The 18156-nt window shown below is 39.6% G+C and overlaps 1 protein-coding gene across 1 annotated transcript in view; it reads left to right on the top strand.

Annotated features, from left to right (window-relative positions):
* Nucleotides 1–18156, top strand: part of DCHS2 (dachsous cadherin-related 2) — a 121368-nt gene that overhangs the window by 44615 nt on the left and 58597 nt on the right. The window contains exons 2-3 of the mRNA XM_030022948.2: nt 1686–1877; nt 10218–10449. Of these exons, the coding sequence (XP_029878808.1) occupies nt 1686–1877; nt 10218–10449 (424 nt within the window). The remainder of the gene's footprint in view (nt 1–1685; nt 1878–10217; nt 10450–18156) is intronic.

Here is an 18156-nt window from a genome sequence, read left to right on the forward strand (position 1 = left end):
TATTGTCACCCACATTAGATTTCAGGCACAAGAAATAAATTGAAATACTTTTCTTATAAGGGTCAAGTGAATTACTGTTCCATAGCATCAGGATGGGAGAGTACCAAGAGCACACTAGACTTACGTTTTATTATTTTTTATGACAGAAATAACAAAGTACGAGGCTGATGAAATATGTGTGTTGTAGACTTGATTTATAGACAGCTGTAAAGCATTTTCAGGGCTGGATCTTTGTTCTCCTGAAGCTGAGCGTGAGTTTTGCCTTTAACTTACCCAGAACAAGTGGTTGGACTGGGGTCAGGAGTGGCTGCGCATTGCACCCTGTGCTGCAGCCATGGGATGCAAACTGCAAGGGCGTGAAAGGACTGCGAAGGGCTCTGCGAGCACAGGGGCTCCCCTGGAGAAGCTTTCTATTTGCAACACCAGAAACTCTGGTATAATGGCCTTCAGTGCTGCAAGAAACCGTCTGTGGCGGGGGAAAGGTGCATTGGAGTATGTGGTGCAATTACAGTCACAGTGATACCTCTTCTGAAGTACAGCAAATCTTGAGCAACCCATAGAGAAGTGGAGGAGTCCACAGGGTGCTTAAAAACAAACAACAAACCGCAACAAGCAAAATAAATAATTGAAATAAAACATGTATCTTTTGGGCTATCTGTAATTTTAAAATTCTGATGGAAGTAACTGGTCCAGAGTAAGATATAGCTTTATAATTTGCCTTGGCACTTTTTACATGGTTTCCTTTTCCCCACCTCCATGCTTTCCAGCCTTCCCAAGACATGTTTTTGTTCATTTGGTTTTAATTCAGTCCCAGTTCAATATCTTAATACCAAAACAATTCCCCTGTGGGCAAAGAGCATCTTGAAAGTCACCCCAGGTTTTCACGTCTTGTTTGAGATTTACAGCAGAATTCACGCTGCTTTTTAGATGCAGTTAATAGAGCTGAAAAGAAAAGATGTTAGGCTTGTTTGTCATTCAGCAGTTACAGCTACATGCAAGACTCCATGGGAAAGGTAGTTAAGTCTCTCACAGGGACTTGCTGCAGTGTGTGCATCTCTTGCTTTGTGCTGTGCATGCACGTGACGGTCACGTTTAGTTGTGTTGGTAGAGCTCTAGCTCCTTGGAGAGAGGACTGGAAATTAAAACCACCTCCAGGCCTTAACTTGTATGGATCACTATGCCACCAAGCCCTCTTTCAAGTGAAAACTAAATTAAGCTCTGGGGAGTCTTTTAGAAAATACATAAGGTAAGAATGTCCTGCAGCACTGTTCTGATCTATGTGTGATGTGGTTTTCATAAGACCTACCTCCACTGGTAAAAATAACATGAAGGGAAAGTAGCTTAAGGTACGGCCTACTGACATGGCTTAATGTGTATGGCTTTTCCAGTCATGGGAAGTCTACTTGATCGAGATAATTATTGACAGATAAACAAGTAATGTTACAGACAGGTCTAATCGATCTTACATGCTTGTTGCAATAATTATACTGTCAGTAGCTGAGTCATTATTTTACAAACTGCAGACAGACAGCTTAGGTATCAGAACATGTTTCTATTTATTGTGTGTATGCACATTTGCTTTTACAACACAAACAGGTAACTTTAAAACAAAGTATCTGTGATTTTTGAATGAATGAGTAATAGTTTCACTGGCTTCATTTTTTATCTCTGTTGTTTCCCTGCAGGTGAAGGCAACAGATGCAGATGCTGACCAGTTTGGTGAAATTGAGTATTTTCTTTACGATGGATTTCATTATTATGAAAAATCCAAAGCCTTCCAGATTGACCCACATACTGGTCAGATCTGTGTGTCTCAAGACATTGACAGAGAAGGAGATCCAACCACTTATGATCTCTTAGTAAAAGCTACGGATGGGGTAAGTTTCACCTTTCCATACTGCCAGGTTTGTGAATGCATTTACAAATTTGGATGTGCTGTATACTCTTAAATGAGAATGTAATGAGTATGTAAAAATTGCATTAATTTGAATAAAATTTCTTACCCCTACAGAGGGCAGAAAGTGATACTTCATGAACCATAAATTTTGACCCAAATTGATAAAATCGGCTGTGAAATCCCCAATTACTCCTAAACAAGTTGTTGAAAACCATTTCTAGGATGTGTTAGTCCCTGCTGATTTTCCTCCTCCTCTTGGAACTGGTGGACTCCAGGTTATCTCTGCTCCCTGCTTTCAAGATGACAGCAGCAGTAATAAACCAGTAACTTGTGCTAGAGCTGCATGGTTACTGGGGGTGCCAGTGATTTTCCTGGATAAATTCCTTGTCCTTCCTAGCTAGCTGATGCCATTGCTGCTGCTGTGGCTGGGTACAGCCTCCCTGCAGTGGTGTGTCTGAAAGTTTTCCCACTTTACAAGATCTGGTGCTTGGAAGTGGGTATTCACGGTACAGCAAGGGCAGGGTAGTTGCCTGTGCCTGAAATAGTCCATTTCAGATCTCTGTTTGGCAAGGAGGGCGAAGAGACATTCGTTCTGGTGGGAACACATCGAGATGTCTGGGTGCCACGTAACAGAAATTTTCGGTAGCACAATTCCTGAAAAAGACTGGAAGAAAATAATTCCTGGGTTCATCTTGTTGTGAAAGTATCCAAAGGTGATTTGCAATGAGAGGCCCAGAAGGAGACCAGCTGGTACTTTTCTTAACTTTCTTTAGCTTTAGTAGTGAACTGTGAAGAGGCTGAAGAAAAAGGTTACTGGTTGGCTTCAAATGTTAAATTAACATAAGGACACTTTAAAAAATGTTATTCACGTTACATTTTGCAGCACAATTTGAGCTGAAAAATGTTGAAATTTTCAGGCTATACAGTCTTTATTCCATACTTTGAATAATAACCTTGCATTTAAGATATTGTCTTAAGCGTATCTAATATAAATTTAAAAAAATGCAGTTGTGCTAGAAATACTGTATTTTTCATTAAAATGTCTGTGCTTTTTGTTACAGTACACTGGAGAAACTTAGTGAACTATGATTTCCATATTCATGAGTGGATGAACTTAAATAGCTGCAGTTGATGCTTGGTATTAATTGCTGCATTTTGAGAATGTAGTAGTTGAGGGTATGTTCATATGTTGTTGAATTTGGATATATGTGTAATAGTTAAGCGATCAATCTGCTTTTTTTTTTTTCTTTAGCTATCACTATTCAGTGTTTATTTCAGAGGCTACAGCAGCATTCTCTTGTATTAATAGTGCCTTTAGAAGTGTACCTCTTCTTCCCCATAGGTTTCTTTTGAGGAGAAACAATTATATAAGAATATATTTTTTTTGTTTGTATATTTGTTTCCTGGCTCTTTCTGATTTGAACATCTAATAATTTAAGACTGTAAGTCTTTTTGTTAGGACAGTGTCTGTAATCTTTACAGGAGAATTAAGTCTATGTGACCATTTTGGAATTTCTCTGATTTGTGATTTCTGTCTTCGAAATTCCTTTCTAGGCAAAATTTTGTAGCATACACTTGAGTACAGATGTCCAAGCCTTGAAAAGTAAAGCAGTCAGTGTTGCAATGTATAACAGCAGAAAATTATGTATTCTGCTATACTTCATCACTTCATTTTTCCTCTCATCACATGTTTTGAAGCTGTATAAATGTAAAGAATACATACATGTATCTGGAATATCAAGATTAGTCTTATTGATAAAAGCTACATGAGAGCTGGACAATAGCACTGAAATTCTGACAAGTTTCTAAGATATCTGGTCTGGGCCAGAAGATTATCTTGAAAATGTGAAAGAAAACAGGTTTACATGAAAAAAGCTTGATGCGTTTTTTTTTTTATAAATTACTGCTTCAATGATAAATCTTTCATCCAAAGTTAAAGGAAAACAGCCAATGCATTGAAACTATAGAGTATTTAATTTTTAAATTGGTCTGTCATTTATCTTCATTTAGGGACCTTGTGTTTTCAGAAGTTCAATGATTGGGAGAGGGGTTCAATTCTTGATTGCCTGTCTCTGACAGGCAGGACTTGACCTTTTTACTGGAAGTCAGCACTTTGTAGATCCCATTGATTTCTAAAAATTTTCTCATCTGACATCTAAATACTAAAGCACCTAAATTCAATATTAGCTTTTCAAAATTTTCAATATACCTGAACTTACGTTGATCCACTCTCCACCTTTACAGCAGAATTATAGTAGGGTATTTTATCTCCTGGTATTCCGCTGCTGATTTTGATGGGTTAAAGATGTTAGGTGTGGGGTTCAAAGTAGAGGCTACAGTCGGGGAGAAATGTGTACAGAAAAGACAGAGGAATAGTGAAGGGTCAATGTTGTCAAAGATGGGGGAGAGAGATGAAAAGGAAAGAAAATAACAAAGTTAATTAGAAATGAGGAGGAAAAGAAAGTATTCTCCAGGTGGTGCTGAGTTTATCTTACAGCAAAACTATCAGTTTCCTCCACCTGTTTGTGCCTACTCCATTACATAGTTTTGGAGCTTTGTCAGTCACGTCTTTTATGCATTATATTGAAAGCGTAATGGGAGAACTGAAATTGCACACAAGAGCCCACGGAGAGGCAAGTGGAAAACAGATTCTGTTAAACTGGTGTTAAATAAACATCCCATGAGAGCTTGTGGGAGCACTCTCACTGATTAAGTGCAGATAAGACTGATCTTAATATTAGCATTAGCCTTTTCAGTTGGCAGCACCAGTTTTGGTCCTAAAGTCACTTACTTCACATACATATTTGGTGGTACTCCTTGAAATGCTTTTATGTGAAAAGAAGTCATGTAGCTAGGTTTATAGAAAGGTGTTTGCGCTGAATCCCACAGCATCTGCATCTAGCCCTCTCCTTGGGTCTCGGTCTGAACTGTGGCAGACTGAGAGCTGTTCCAGTAGTGAGGGTGACCCTCCTGTGATTCACATGCCAGCTCTGCCTGGGACACCCCCCATTCAAACTGCACCCTTAGTCATAACAGCTCTATTTATGCACTTGTGACAGATCAGAAACAGTTTCAGTAGGCATTTGGGGATTCTTTGAATTTACAGTCAGCTGAAATTTTCTTGTAATGATATTAAGATTGTAGTTTTTTTTCTCTCTCTGGAAAAAAAAAAATTGGGTGAAGGTATGTTGCTTGGAGAAGCCCCACAAGCACTTGAGAGAGATTTAGATCAGACATACTGTGAAATCAAGACTTGCAAAAGGAAAATACAGAAAAACAGGAATTCTAGTAAAAGTATACGCATGTTTCCAAAGCAGTATAGAGGACAAAATTAGTACTTTTTTTGGTTTTGAATATGTGCAAATTAGGTCTGATATGTTTTAATTCTATTGTTTGGCTTTTTTTTTTTTGTTTGCTTTCACAACATGACTGAAGTGGACACTCCATTGTGTGTTCTTCCCTGTTTGATTAGGGGTCTCCAAACTACTACATATGTAAATTTATGCTTCGTTTATGCTTGTTTTGTGTACTTCTGCCTTAAAGAGTCTTAATGTGAATTCACTTTCACACAGGAAACCTTTTTTTTTTTTTTTTTTTAACAGCACATACTTTTGCTGCTGTACAGTGGCAAATTTTATTGCTATGTATCATGCATAATTCAATCATTTTGTTTATTCATTTGCATTTTTTATGATGCCCATCACTTCTCTCTTTCTTTCAACCAAATAAACAGTAATGACTTCAGCTGTTAAAGAAAACCTGTCACAATCCAGAGAAATTTAATTGGAATAATGCTAATTTAAATTCTGTCTAGTGGCATCTGTACTATCTGCTTACAGACAACAGTTGCCTGGCCTTCAAAGCCAAAATCTGAGTTGCATAATCTTGGGGTTGGTGCAGAATGAGGGGCATTCAGGAGTGTCCAACGTTGACTCTGGGAGGAGCTGGCCCACAGTTTTCTTCAAAAGCTGGGGAAGACTGGATGACCTATGTTTGTGAGAGCTGCTACCAGGCATGGGCTAATTCCAGCAACAAACATCTCTGTAGGTAACACAGTCCACGTGCCGGTGTACCGACTCTAATATTAGTGTGGCAAGAAGTTTCAAAAACTGCAGAGCACAGGCAGGACGTTCTTCCACTCTTTGTCCTCCACCAGTATAAGGGGTGCCACACACCCCTGTATAACCTACTGAAAGTCCAGAGGTTTGGGTTTGTGGTTTTTTTTTGTCTTTTCCCTTTGCAGAGTGGACTGACTTGGGTTTTGTTTTCTCCAAGTGACGTTCTTGAGTGCTGTGATAGGACTGCCCTTAATGAGGATTTGAATGGACTGCCATTGAATGGTGGTGGGAGGCAATTAAAAGTCATCTTATTTTAATACTAATCAACTGGAGATGAAAAGAAGTGTCCTTGTATCTTTTATAAGGAATGCTAAGTCTTCAGTTTTTTAGCTGCTACATAATCATTACAAAAGGTTCAATACATCATCGACAGCTGTATTAGCGACTCTCTTAATGCCTTTCTGCATAGAAAAATACTTTGTTCTTCATCTCTTGCGTTTTGGTAAACCACACTGCTTGTCCAGTTTTCTTTGTCTTTTACGCTGAAGCAATTGAAACATAGAGGTAAGCACTTGACACTGACAGGCTTCTGAAGAAGTTAAGGCTTTTGAGATAATTGGCGATGTCTCTCCATTTTGACAGCATTACAACTTCAAGGTGACATATCTTTTAGGTTTAATGAAAAAAAAAAAAAAAAAAAAGAAAATATGTCTTCATGTCAGGGATCCTGTATGTCACAGTTTAGTTTGGAACAAAAATTTGACAGTACAGTTCACTGACAAAAACTTTGGAGGCTGTAGTGGAAATCTTGACAGATTCTTAAGCCTTTTACAGCATCGAGATGAAGAAATACAGCTATTCAAAATAGCACCATTTCTATGGTAGGATTTTTTTTTTTTTTTTGAGACACGATAAAGAGGTGTACTAATAGCTTTATATTTTCACACAAATTTGGTCGTGCCAAAGTAAAGAAAATAATACTTGTGGTTATTTTGACTTGGTGGTAGTTTCTTATGTCCCCTTTTTGTTCCACAGGGGACACAACTCTCAGGAGTCTGACAAAGAAGCTGTTGTAATTGTGACTTTTTTTTTGCAGCAAACAGCACTACAGTAGTTAAAAATACTTGAATGTTTGAGAAGAGGGATTTCAAAATGAAAAACTGTGTCTTTCTGTTGCTTGTAACATGTTTTGACAAATGCAATTTTCTGTCAGCAACAGACTTGTTTAAATGAGCTTTCATATTTTGGAAGATCTACTATGTCGTGCTTGCTTCCGAGTAGATGAAGTATATCCGTGTGGTTAGAAATAGAAGCAGTTTGTTCCTTCTCACTTGGGATGATACTTAAAAATTTTTATAGCCAGAGCAAGCACTGAGCATAACCAGTTAATATTGTTAAGGTAATAAGTTAATATCGTACTTGACTTATGTGTGAGGGGATGCACTGCTTCTTCAGGAAAAGAAGGATCTGTCTCTATCATAAAATTTGGTCTGTCTTCTGAGAGATTAGGTTCCCCCACATACTTAGAATTAATCAATTTCCAAAGACTTTGGAGTCTTTACATAACTCCATAGGAGAAATACAAATTGGCTGAAGAGTGTTGTTTTTTGTTGGTTTTTTTTTTTATGTCTGTTTAGCAATAATTAAACTTGGAAGAAGCAGTTTCACACAAGTTCTAATAAGTTTTTGCAGTTTGGTTTCATGCTGTTCCAACCATCTTTTTAGATGCTTTTTATAATTGACCTCACTTCTTCCTTGGCCCTCTTGCCTTAAAAATTTCTCATTTCTGTCCTAAAGTACCTGAAAGCTGTGGAGATGCAGAGCATCTTCTGACAGTGAACAGAGCACATGGGGCCCCCCCTTTTAGCTCCTGTGCAGGAATTTCCTTCCTGTGGAAATCAAGCTATTGGGGAAGGGACTCACCCTGAAGCATGGCTGGGGTGTTGGCAGTGAGTCTGCTAGATCCGCACACCTCCACTTCTCCATAGCGGCACAGGGTTTCATGGCTGTCTGAGTAGTTTTGAGGCTGATGCTAGCCCGGTACACTTCACAGTCCTAGTCCCCAGGCACGTGTCCTGGCTGCTGGCTGCCTCCGCAGCAGCGTGAGCCCTGGAAGCATACCAGGAGGATGTGGGCCAGATCTCCTAGTCTGCGGATGAAACATAGACACGTGATGCAGAAGATCATCCTAATTTTCCACATACTTGAGCCTTCATGGGAATGTGACTGCCACCCAACAGAGGTAATATTACGTGGAAGAAAAAAACAAAATGGAACAACGCAAAAATCCCTGTGGAAATGTGGAAGAGAATGCTGATACTATTTTTTTCCCAAAAGTAAGTCTGAACCTGTGGACATAAAAAGCAAACCATCAAAAATAATTTGGGGGGATATTATTATGCTGCAGGGCAAGTCTAAAGGAGTGGTATCCAGTCTGAATCATTGGATGGTTTCATGAAGGTCAGGTTTAAAAATAATTGACATGAACAATTAGGTTGCAGAATTCTGCAACCTAGTTATTTTTTTTATAACATAGCTACTGTGACTGCAAAATTGTTTGGACTAGCTCAGCATAGCTTGTGATGTGTACGCACCAACATCTGATCTGTGTCAGCGGTTTCTGTAAGTGACTAATTGGTACAAGCACAGCATGCTCAGTGTGCCTTTGAGGAGCGCAGGATTCTTCCTCCATCTGTATCTTATCTTAATGTACTACGTACAGCACGTACAGGCTATACATACATGTGCTGCTTTGTGCCTCTGTCGCACTTGCCAGTGTCCCAGCATTTGCTGTTAGCTGTGCCACAAGCGGAGCTGCTTTCTTTTAAAAATGTTTGTAGTTGTTACAGCTGTAAAATAACCTTGGAAATATGAACCCCTCCAAACTGATGGGAGGGAGTCTGCAGGGAGTACAAGGTAGTACCTCTGAGAAGTAAATTGCGATTTGTTTCACTTGGGCCCCTGTGGGATCTACACTTCAGCACCCACAGAATTGTCTTTTTTCCAGACTGACACAAAATTCAGTGCTTTGCCATGGCAAATTGTGATGTTGTTGTAGCATAGTTTAATAAGCCAGCTTGCAGTTGCTCCTTGCTTCTCCGGTTTCACTGCAGAACAAGGCTAAATGTGGTACCACGGCTGCCCACGTGGTATTTCAGTGGGCTCTTGGTGGGCACCTGTAGCAGGAGCCTCAACCATGTGAAGAGCAGTGCGGTGACTGGGCTGGGGTCACAAAGAGGTACGGTGCCAAAGCTGCGCCCAACGCCTGGCTCTTTTCCCAGCATTTTGTGTAGGGAAAAGAAACAAGAGCAGAGAAGTTGAGCCAAGACCCCTAGAAAGCGTGATGAGACCTCTTTCCTTGCAAAATCACAGACGCACTGGAAATGATTTTATGTAATCAGTTATGAATTTTACATCAACAAATCATTTCAACTATGTGCTTCAGTTGAATTTGGTATTGTTCTGTCTGTGTACGCAAAGTGAAGGTGTGGGTATGTAGACAAGCACACATGCATACATACATATAGAGAGAGAGATATACACACACACACTTATATATACACACACACAAAAAAATATATATGTATAGACACACACGCATGCTGCACGAGCAGAACTGCTTGAACCTGCCAGGGTGGTAAATTTATGATGGGTCTTGCAGGCAGCAGCCTGACAAGTCAGCTTTTGGCGGTCCTGCACAGCTCTGCTCTCAGTCTGTGTTCCTAATCAGTAGTTGAAAAAGCCTCATATTTGCTGTTATGATGGTCACGCTTTTAAATCTGAAAGACTTAAAGATAGAAGGAAGTTATTCCTGCTTTACTGGAATACCACAGTCACTTAGGGGACATGTGTTTCTAGGGCAGAAAGCCCTGACTTTTATTTGTGAAGGAGTAAGTGGTGTGAAGATGATTACAGTAAAAACAAGCAAGGTTAGACTAGCAAGGATTTGACATGAGTAGGGTTCATTAGTATTTACAAAAATAACTCCATGTTCAGGCCTCATTGTTGTGAGAAGTTGAACTTCTTTGTCTACTCAGTCAGCCCACTGGAGTTGTTCTGAGTGTGTAGCTTGCCTGAACGCAATATTTTGGGATATTACAGATATCATAAGTTGTTTTTAACAGACTTTTTCATTGCTCAGTATTGTTGTACCATGTTCCATTTCCTAATGATGGGCTGAAGCCAGATGTGCATCATTCTATTGTGTACACTTTTAAAATTGACCTTGGTTTTTGTTTTTATCTTTCTGATTTATCCAACAGGGTGGGCTGAGTGCCCAAGCTTTTGTTCGCATTGAGATAGAAGATATTAATGATAATCAACCTGTTTTTGAACAAACCGTCTATGTGACGAGCATCAGCAGTCACACACAGCCAGGAACAGAGATCATCAATGTTGTTGCCACAGACAGAGATTCAGGAATATATGGCGTTGTCACATATGAACTGGTCCCAGGAGAATTTTCTTCTTTTTTCACAGTGGATACATCCACAGGTACTGTATGAGTCTATTATTCAGAAAGGCTATAATTATACAACATATATCTTTTCCTTGACAATGATTTTTTTTATTTGGAGTCACGTCATACAGTTGAAACTTAGATTCTGCTGGGCAATAATTCTAGAGGAGGATGGAGGATTTAGGTTTAATATGAAGCCTTTGCGTTCACTGGAATAAACAGGAGAATGGGAAACGTGGTAAATGCCAGTACAATACAGGACAAGCAGTATGCCACTTAACACTATTTTCAGCCATAAATCTATTCATCATTGTGAGAAATAATCAAAACATTATTTTTTACAATAATATCTGAATTCCTGAAATTTTTAGGTCTTACTCTTGAGGAGCAATAAAAGACCCTTCAAGATGCTTGTCCTTTCATTTCATATCTCTGTTTCTGTCCTAACTTTTCCCCACACTGTGCTAGAATAAGTCCCCATTCTGCTCACAGTCTTAAAATATCCAGCTGCCTCCCTATTTGACTCAATGATTAGCTTTATAAGTGTCTTTCTCTGCCTTTTGCTTCCTGATGTGACTCTTCGTCCTTCTGGTTTCTGGAGAGAGGTTCAGTGAAGGAGTGACGAAGAGAGCAAGAAAGCAATTATGGCAGAAGCAAATCTGGGTGAATTTTTCCAAAACCAGGTTGAATCTCACAGATTGAATTACTTTTCCCATGGCCACAAAGCAGCCCCTGTAGTCTGCTTTCTAACCTTAAAATAGTTATCAATGTCAGCTGGAAAGAACATGACCAGCGTATCTACAAATGTCCAATGGTGTTTTTCAGGGAGTGGTTAAGTAAACTGCAGCTATCATTTTACCTGAGAGCCAGCCCTTGCATATGAATGTATCTAGATCAACGGTTTTGCTTTATGATGGTCATGGCACAGGGAATTATTTTATATGTTGTAAAAATCTTTTTGGCTGTTGTACGTGTGTATATATTAGCTGTTTGGCATATGAAATGTTAGAAGGCTCTACTCTTTCAAAATGGTGCCTATTTTCACTTTCTTACATGGTCCCCAAAATACTCTGATGAACGGAAGAAACTAATGTTCTTAGGAAGTTGGTCTGCTTGTCTTGGCTATTTTAGAATTTATTTAACTGAGGACTTTTAACTGCCTGTCAAATCAGAGTCTCAGGGGCATAGCTGATGCCAAAAATATATAGGTCAATCAATAATTAGGAAGCTGGATCTCCATAGGCATTTAACTGGTCATTTTAAAACTGCCCAAGCAGGCTTGTCAGAGAGAGCCCCTGTGGATCATGCTAGCAGCACTGGCTTTGCAGCAGTCCTCTCTTTTTGAAAGGCTTCTTCCTCAGATTGTGACCTTTTGGCCTTTTTTTTTTTTCCAGTTTTGGCACTTTGTATAGGAAAAATGTCATGCTTAATCATGAAGACCATAAGTTTCTAAGTTACTATTATTTTGCAGATCTATCATGGTATTTTATCAAAGGCAGACCAAATTCAGCGTGGAGTTGCTTGAGGTCGTTATTGCTGACATTTCATGATGAGAAGAGCATATAGGTCAGAGACACTATTCCCAACGTTACAGCGCTTGGAATCTGATTGCACTTAATCAGATCTCCTGGGTAATTCATGAGGCCAGACTAATTTTAACTTACTAATATTAATGGTGTGTGGTTTTTCTTTTCTGAAGAATACACTTTTTCCTTTTATATTCTTCCACGTTTACCTACAATAGTGCTTTTGCTCAGTCACTGGCGAGCAGAATGATTTTTAAACTCTTGGCAAAAAATACACATTATAAACAAAATAAACATTAAAATTGCCAATTTGTCACACAAGTTTTGCAATCTTTGCAGGTTAAATTGCTGCAAAACTGTTTGGTATTCAGAGGGAAATGAAACAAGTGGCTCACTGTTAGGGAATAGAGATTTTGAGCTCTTCCTCCTTACTTCTTGTTAGGACAGTGACATTTTCCAGTTTTCATCATGCTAAAGCTGTCTTCATATGCTTTGATATATGGCCTAATTTATATGTGTCTCTCTGAAGGTTATGTGGGGGACTTTATCTAGTTTTGTGGGCTGCATTTTGTGAACAGAGGGCAATGGACAAGTATGACAAGAGATAGGAATTCTTCAGGAGGTAAATCCCCAAACCCATAAGCCAAACAAGATCATATTACAGTTTTGGTCTTTGTTTTTCTGATGTCATGGATGTGCAGTCTGTTACTGATGTGTTCTGCAGTTTTTCCAATTTGAAGTATGGCATATTCTGTTTTATCTGCTCTTTTCATTATTAGAGGACCTAAAAGGAGGCACAGGGATGGTGTTGGAGCCTTCCATGAATTTGCCTTACTGATAAGTTTGGGTTTTTTTAAGTGTTTAATTTTTCTCACTGACAGAGCATTTAGAAATGAGCAATGAAAATCAATGCACTAGTCTTTTTGACTTATTATGTTCATTATAGCTCTTAGCATTATATGTGGAAGTGGACAGAGATGTTTTCAGTATTATGAGATTTAAATTAATTAGTAGCTAACAGTTTGTTACATTGCCCTACAATACATTAAAATTATATGCAAGATGATGCTGTTCTCCATGGCACATGTAGTTTCTATTTTTACAGCATCTAGATTGTGGATTTGAAAATTTATCTCACTGTAGTTTTCTTCGGGGGTGTTTTTGGAGTGCTGCACTTCGAATACTCACTAAAGATTAACTTTTTTCCCCCATTCCCTTTTTCATGTTTAAAAGAGAAATGGATAAAATAATAAAATAAAAACTGTAACCTGAATTCTTCACTGCTGTGGCTTGCTTCTGGCTGTTGCTTTGTTAAAGCAATTGTATGGATATATTAAGAAAGCTTTTAGCTTTGCATAGTGAGCTGTGTTCACAATACAGGATATCATACCAGCTGGTTGACCACTGACTGCATAGAATATATCAGTGGTGCTTTTGATACATAGGTATTATGAAGTTGAGCCACATCCAAGCTCCTTGAAGGGCCTCCATCTTTTTTTTTCAAGTACTGTGACATGTGGATGTCATATATAGATACGTTCAGTGAGGGTGTGAAGGAAGAGCCTTTCACTGAGCAGATAGATATTCCATTAAAAAGTTTTTTGAATTCTGAACAAGTCTTTATTAGTGATATTTGATTGCTATTTTAGCTTTTAGATACTGCATTTATTGTTTGTGACATGCTCTTATACTCAATAAATAACATTTATTGCATTACCCTTTGAGAAAAAATTGAAATGAAGTATTTTTCATTTGATTGATGATAGACTGTCCACAAGAAAAACCACTTTAAGTACTGTGTAACTAGAAAAATGTATGGATAGGGAACTGTAAACCAGTTCCTCTGCTAGTTCGTGACTCTTGCTATCATTTGTTTCTAGTGTTGGTGTAAACAACATCTTGGCTTCATTATGTTTCCTTTTGTAGATATCTGATCCATGCATGATCTATGAACAGCACTTGTGAATTGATTAGAACAGAGCAAGTTGAAGAGATCTTCTGGCTAAGAAACTGTTTGAGCTATGTTTGTTTATTTTCCCATTACCTAACAAGCTATATCTGAAGAACAGTGTATTTATAGTTATGGCTGAGCAGGTAATTAAAATTCTAAGTCACAGGATACAATCACAAGTGTGGCAGAAAACCTATGCAGTGCTTAAAGTTAAGACTTTGGGATTAACAATTGAATTGATAAACTTTCATTATGTTACAAGCACTAATATTTTCCTTCACCCAAGGGCATATAATTCATTTTTCCATTGATCTTGGTGATACCCTTCTTTAGAGCTGGATAAAAAGATGGTTATCATCTTACTGTAGCCCTGGTTCAAGGAAGCTGTTTCAAATCAACAAAATTAATAATAGTCTTTGGGCCATTGTGACTTCATGTGTCAGTCCTCAGGTAAATGGGCTGTTCGTATTCTTGGAACAAGTCCCCTAGCTAGTCACTTTGTGCAGAGGAAACTCCCATGAAGGCCAAGTAAAAGGCAGCAGCCATTGGTTTGTGTTCATTTGACAGTATTAGTATTTAAACCTAGTATGAAAAGGTTGCAGAGAAAGTAACATTCACACAGTGTACATAAGAGCAGTATAAGCATTTAACTTAGCTTCTCTGTTTTTTCTGACTATGTAAGATATTTAGGCTTGTGTTTCTGTGAGTCCTACCTAAATTAGATGCCTAAAACAGAGGCTGTGACCTTCCTCCTTTATATTTTACTGAGAATGTTTCTGTGAGTGTGGTGGGTTGACCCTGGCTGGAGACCAGGTGCCCACCAAAGCCACTCTATTACTCCTCTCCTCAGCTGGACAGGGGAGAGAAAATATAACGAAAGACTCATGGATCAAGATAAGGACGGGGAGAGATCACTCACCAATTACCATCATAGGCAGAACAGACTGGGCGTGGGGAAATTAATTTAATTTATTGCCAATCAAATCAGAGTAGGGTAATGAGAAATAAACCCCAAACTTAAAACACCTTCCCCCCACCTCTCCCTTCTTCCCAGGCTCAACTTCACTCCCAATATTCTCTACTTCCTCCCCGTGAGTGGCGCAGGGAGACAGGGAATGGGGGTTGCAATCAGTTCATCACACATTGTCTCCGCTGCTCCTTCCTCCTCACACTTTTCCCCTGGTCCAGCATGGGGTCCCTCCCATGGGAGACAGTCCTCCACAAACTTCTCCAATGTGAGTCCTTCCCACGGGCTGCAGTTCTTCACGAACTGCTCCAGCGTGGGTCCCTTCCAAGGGCTGCAGTCCTTCAGGCACAGACTGCTCCAGCGTGGGTCCCCCCGGCGGGGTCACAAGTCCTGCCAGAAAACCTGCTCCAGCGTGGGCTCCTCTCCCCACAGGTCCTGCCAGGAGCCTGCTCCAGCGTAGGCTTTCCCATGGAGTCACAGCCTCCTTCGGGGGCATCCACCTGCTCCGGCGTGGGGTCCTCCACAGGCTGCAGGTGGATATCTGCTCCACCGTGGACCTCCCTGGGCTGCAGGGGGACAGCCTGCCTCACCATGGTCTTCCCCACGGGCTGCAGGGGAATCTCTGCTCCGGCGCCTGGAGCATCTCCTCCCCCTCCTTATTCACTGACCTTGGGGTCTGCAGGGTTGTTTCTCTCACATGTTCTCACTCCTCTCTCCAGCTGCCGTTTCTGTTGCACAGCAACTTTTTTTCCTTCTTAAATACATTATCCCAGAGGTGCTACCACCATCGCTGATGGGCTCGGCCTTGGCCAGCAGCGGGTCCAACTTGAAGCTGACTGGCATTGGCTCTGTTGGACACAGGGGGAGCTTCTAGCAGCTTCTCACAGAAGCCACCCCTGTAATCCCCCCCGCTACCAAAACCTTGCCATGGAAACCCAATACAGTGAGGAATTTGGAGAGCTTTCCATTGACTTGAAGATACATGGATCAACCTTTTGTCATGATACCATCTGTTACTTATTTATGCCCAAAAATACATATTGAGTACAAGAGACAAGCCTTGTTACAAGAGCTGGTCAGTAGTTCAGCATTAAAAAATTTTTTTCAGCACAAAACTACAGCTTCTGCAAAATGAACATTCTTTTGGGGAAATTTTGACTTGCTAAAAAAATAATTCGTTTCCTTTAAGATTGTCAAGGTTTAACCCCAGCTGGCAACTAAGTACCACACAGCCGCTTGCTCACTCCCCTCTGGTGGGATGGGGGAGAGAATTGGGAGAGTAAAAGTGAGAAAACTTGCAGGTTGAAGGTAAAGACAGTTTAATAAGTAAAGCAAAATCCATGTGCACAAGGAAAGCAAAACAAGGAATTCATTCACCGCTTCCCATCGGCAGGCAGGTATTCAGCCATCTCCAGGAAAGCAGGGCTTCATCATGTGTAACTGTTACTTGGGAAGACAAACGCCATCACTCCGAACGTCCCCCCCCGCTTCCTCCTTCTTCCCCCAGCTTTATCTGCTGAGCACGATGCCATATGGTCTGGGACATCCCTTGGGTCAGTGGGGGTCAGCTGTCCCAGCTGTGTCCCCTCCCAACTTCTTGTGCCCCCCCAGCCTCCTCGCTGGTGAGGTGGGGTGAGAAGCAGAAAAGGCCTTGTTGCAGTACAAGCACTGCTCAGCAATGGCTAAAACATCCCTGTATTATCAACACTGTTTTCAGCACAAAGCCAAAACATAGCCTCATACTAGCTACTATGAAGAAAATTAACCCTATCCCAGCCAAAACCAGCACAAAGATGCATTCTGATTTCTTTTTAACTGAATAGGATATTCTATATGACTAAAATGTCCTGTAAGAGATGTAGAGCAGTCTAGGAGCTTAGGCTGTTGGAGAAGAATAAAAGGAGGAATACACCTGAAGGACACACAAATTTAAGAATATAAGAATCATTAACTTATCAGCCAAAAGGCAGATTTAATTCCAGCATCTCATCTCTTTAACAGTGCCTGGTAGGGGATGCAAAAAGAGGAGTTAAGTGTAGAGCCTGTGCTGAACAGTTCCTCCATTGATATACTTGCCTTGTTTTGGCAGTGTGCAATTTAGTGCTGTACTACTTCCATTATTGTACTATGGCACCATGTGTAGATGCGATTTAGTGTCAAACTGACTTAAAATAAACTTTTTTATTTGGTTCAGAGCACCAGAATAAATTCATTCCTGTTAAGGATGTTGGCAAGTTCTGTTTTATTGAAGAAAATGGAAATGTTGATGTTTAACAGTCGCATCTTAGGAGATTTTCATTGCATGAAAAAGTTTTGCTTTATTTTTATTACAGTACAGGTTGAAAACAAAAGTTGAAACACCAAAATTTCTTTTTGGGAAAAACAAAATCCAAACTTTGCTTAACTCCATGTATTATAGAAAGTTTAATATATAGCAGATTGTAATATGCATCAAAGTAAAATGGGGATGCATCCTTTTTAAAGAAAACAAGGCCATTTTTATGATGATTAATGATGTTTTCATATAGTATTGTAGGAAAAAACAGTTTATTTTTAAACTACTTTTGGCATTTTCATACAGCATGTAGTACATTTGCTAAACATATGAAGAGGTTCACATAAATAACATTTAAAATTAGGAGTGTTTTGGAACATTTTGAGGCCACTTGTTTTTTTAAACTGCAGTTTCTTCAATTACTGTTTTTCTGATCATTCATATGAAATTGATAGTGTATTCAGAATGCTGCAAATCAGATGAATATGTCTGAGACATTGGTTTAGCTCACTAAGTTTTCACCTTTGAAGAACTTTGAGTTAAGTCACAAAGGAAAAATTAGTGGTCTCAGCTGAGTAATTTGTGGACATCTCCCTTCACTGAGATCTCATCTAATGAGAAATCTAACATGAATACAGGAAACAGTATATTCTCCTTGAAGCACACAAAATTTGCTGTGGTAAATGTGAGAGTGCAGATTTTGGCCCTGAAAGGAAGCTGTGTAGCAGAACAGCATGAAAAAATATCCATAGTGCCAGCTCTTAATGTATGTGTCTCTTTTTTCTTTTATGAATAAAATCCAACAGAATTGACCATCTACAAAGAGAAAAATTCCTACAAGCTATGTGCCAAAACTCAACCATGCAATAGTGCGGTGATGTGTACTTGAGAGTCATTGTGCATGATACAATGCAAAGTATTTACAAAAATACTCTAGCCCACCCCCCTTTCTTGTAGTTAAGTCAATGTCGGACCTCAGAAACAGAAGAATTCACCAGGTGAGACAGAGTGAACTCCCATGGG

Source organism: Aquila chrysaetos, chromosome 1 (assembly GCF_900496995.4).
Source record: "Aquila chrysaetos chrysaetos chromosome 1, bAquChr1.4, whole genome shotgun sequence".
Taxonomy (NCBI): Eukaryota; Metazoa; Chordata; class Aves; order Accipitriformes; family Accipitridae; genus Aquila; species Aquila chrysaetos.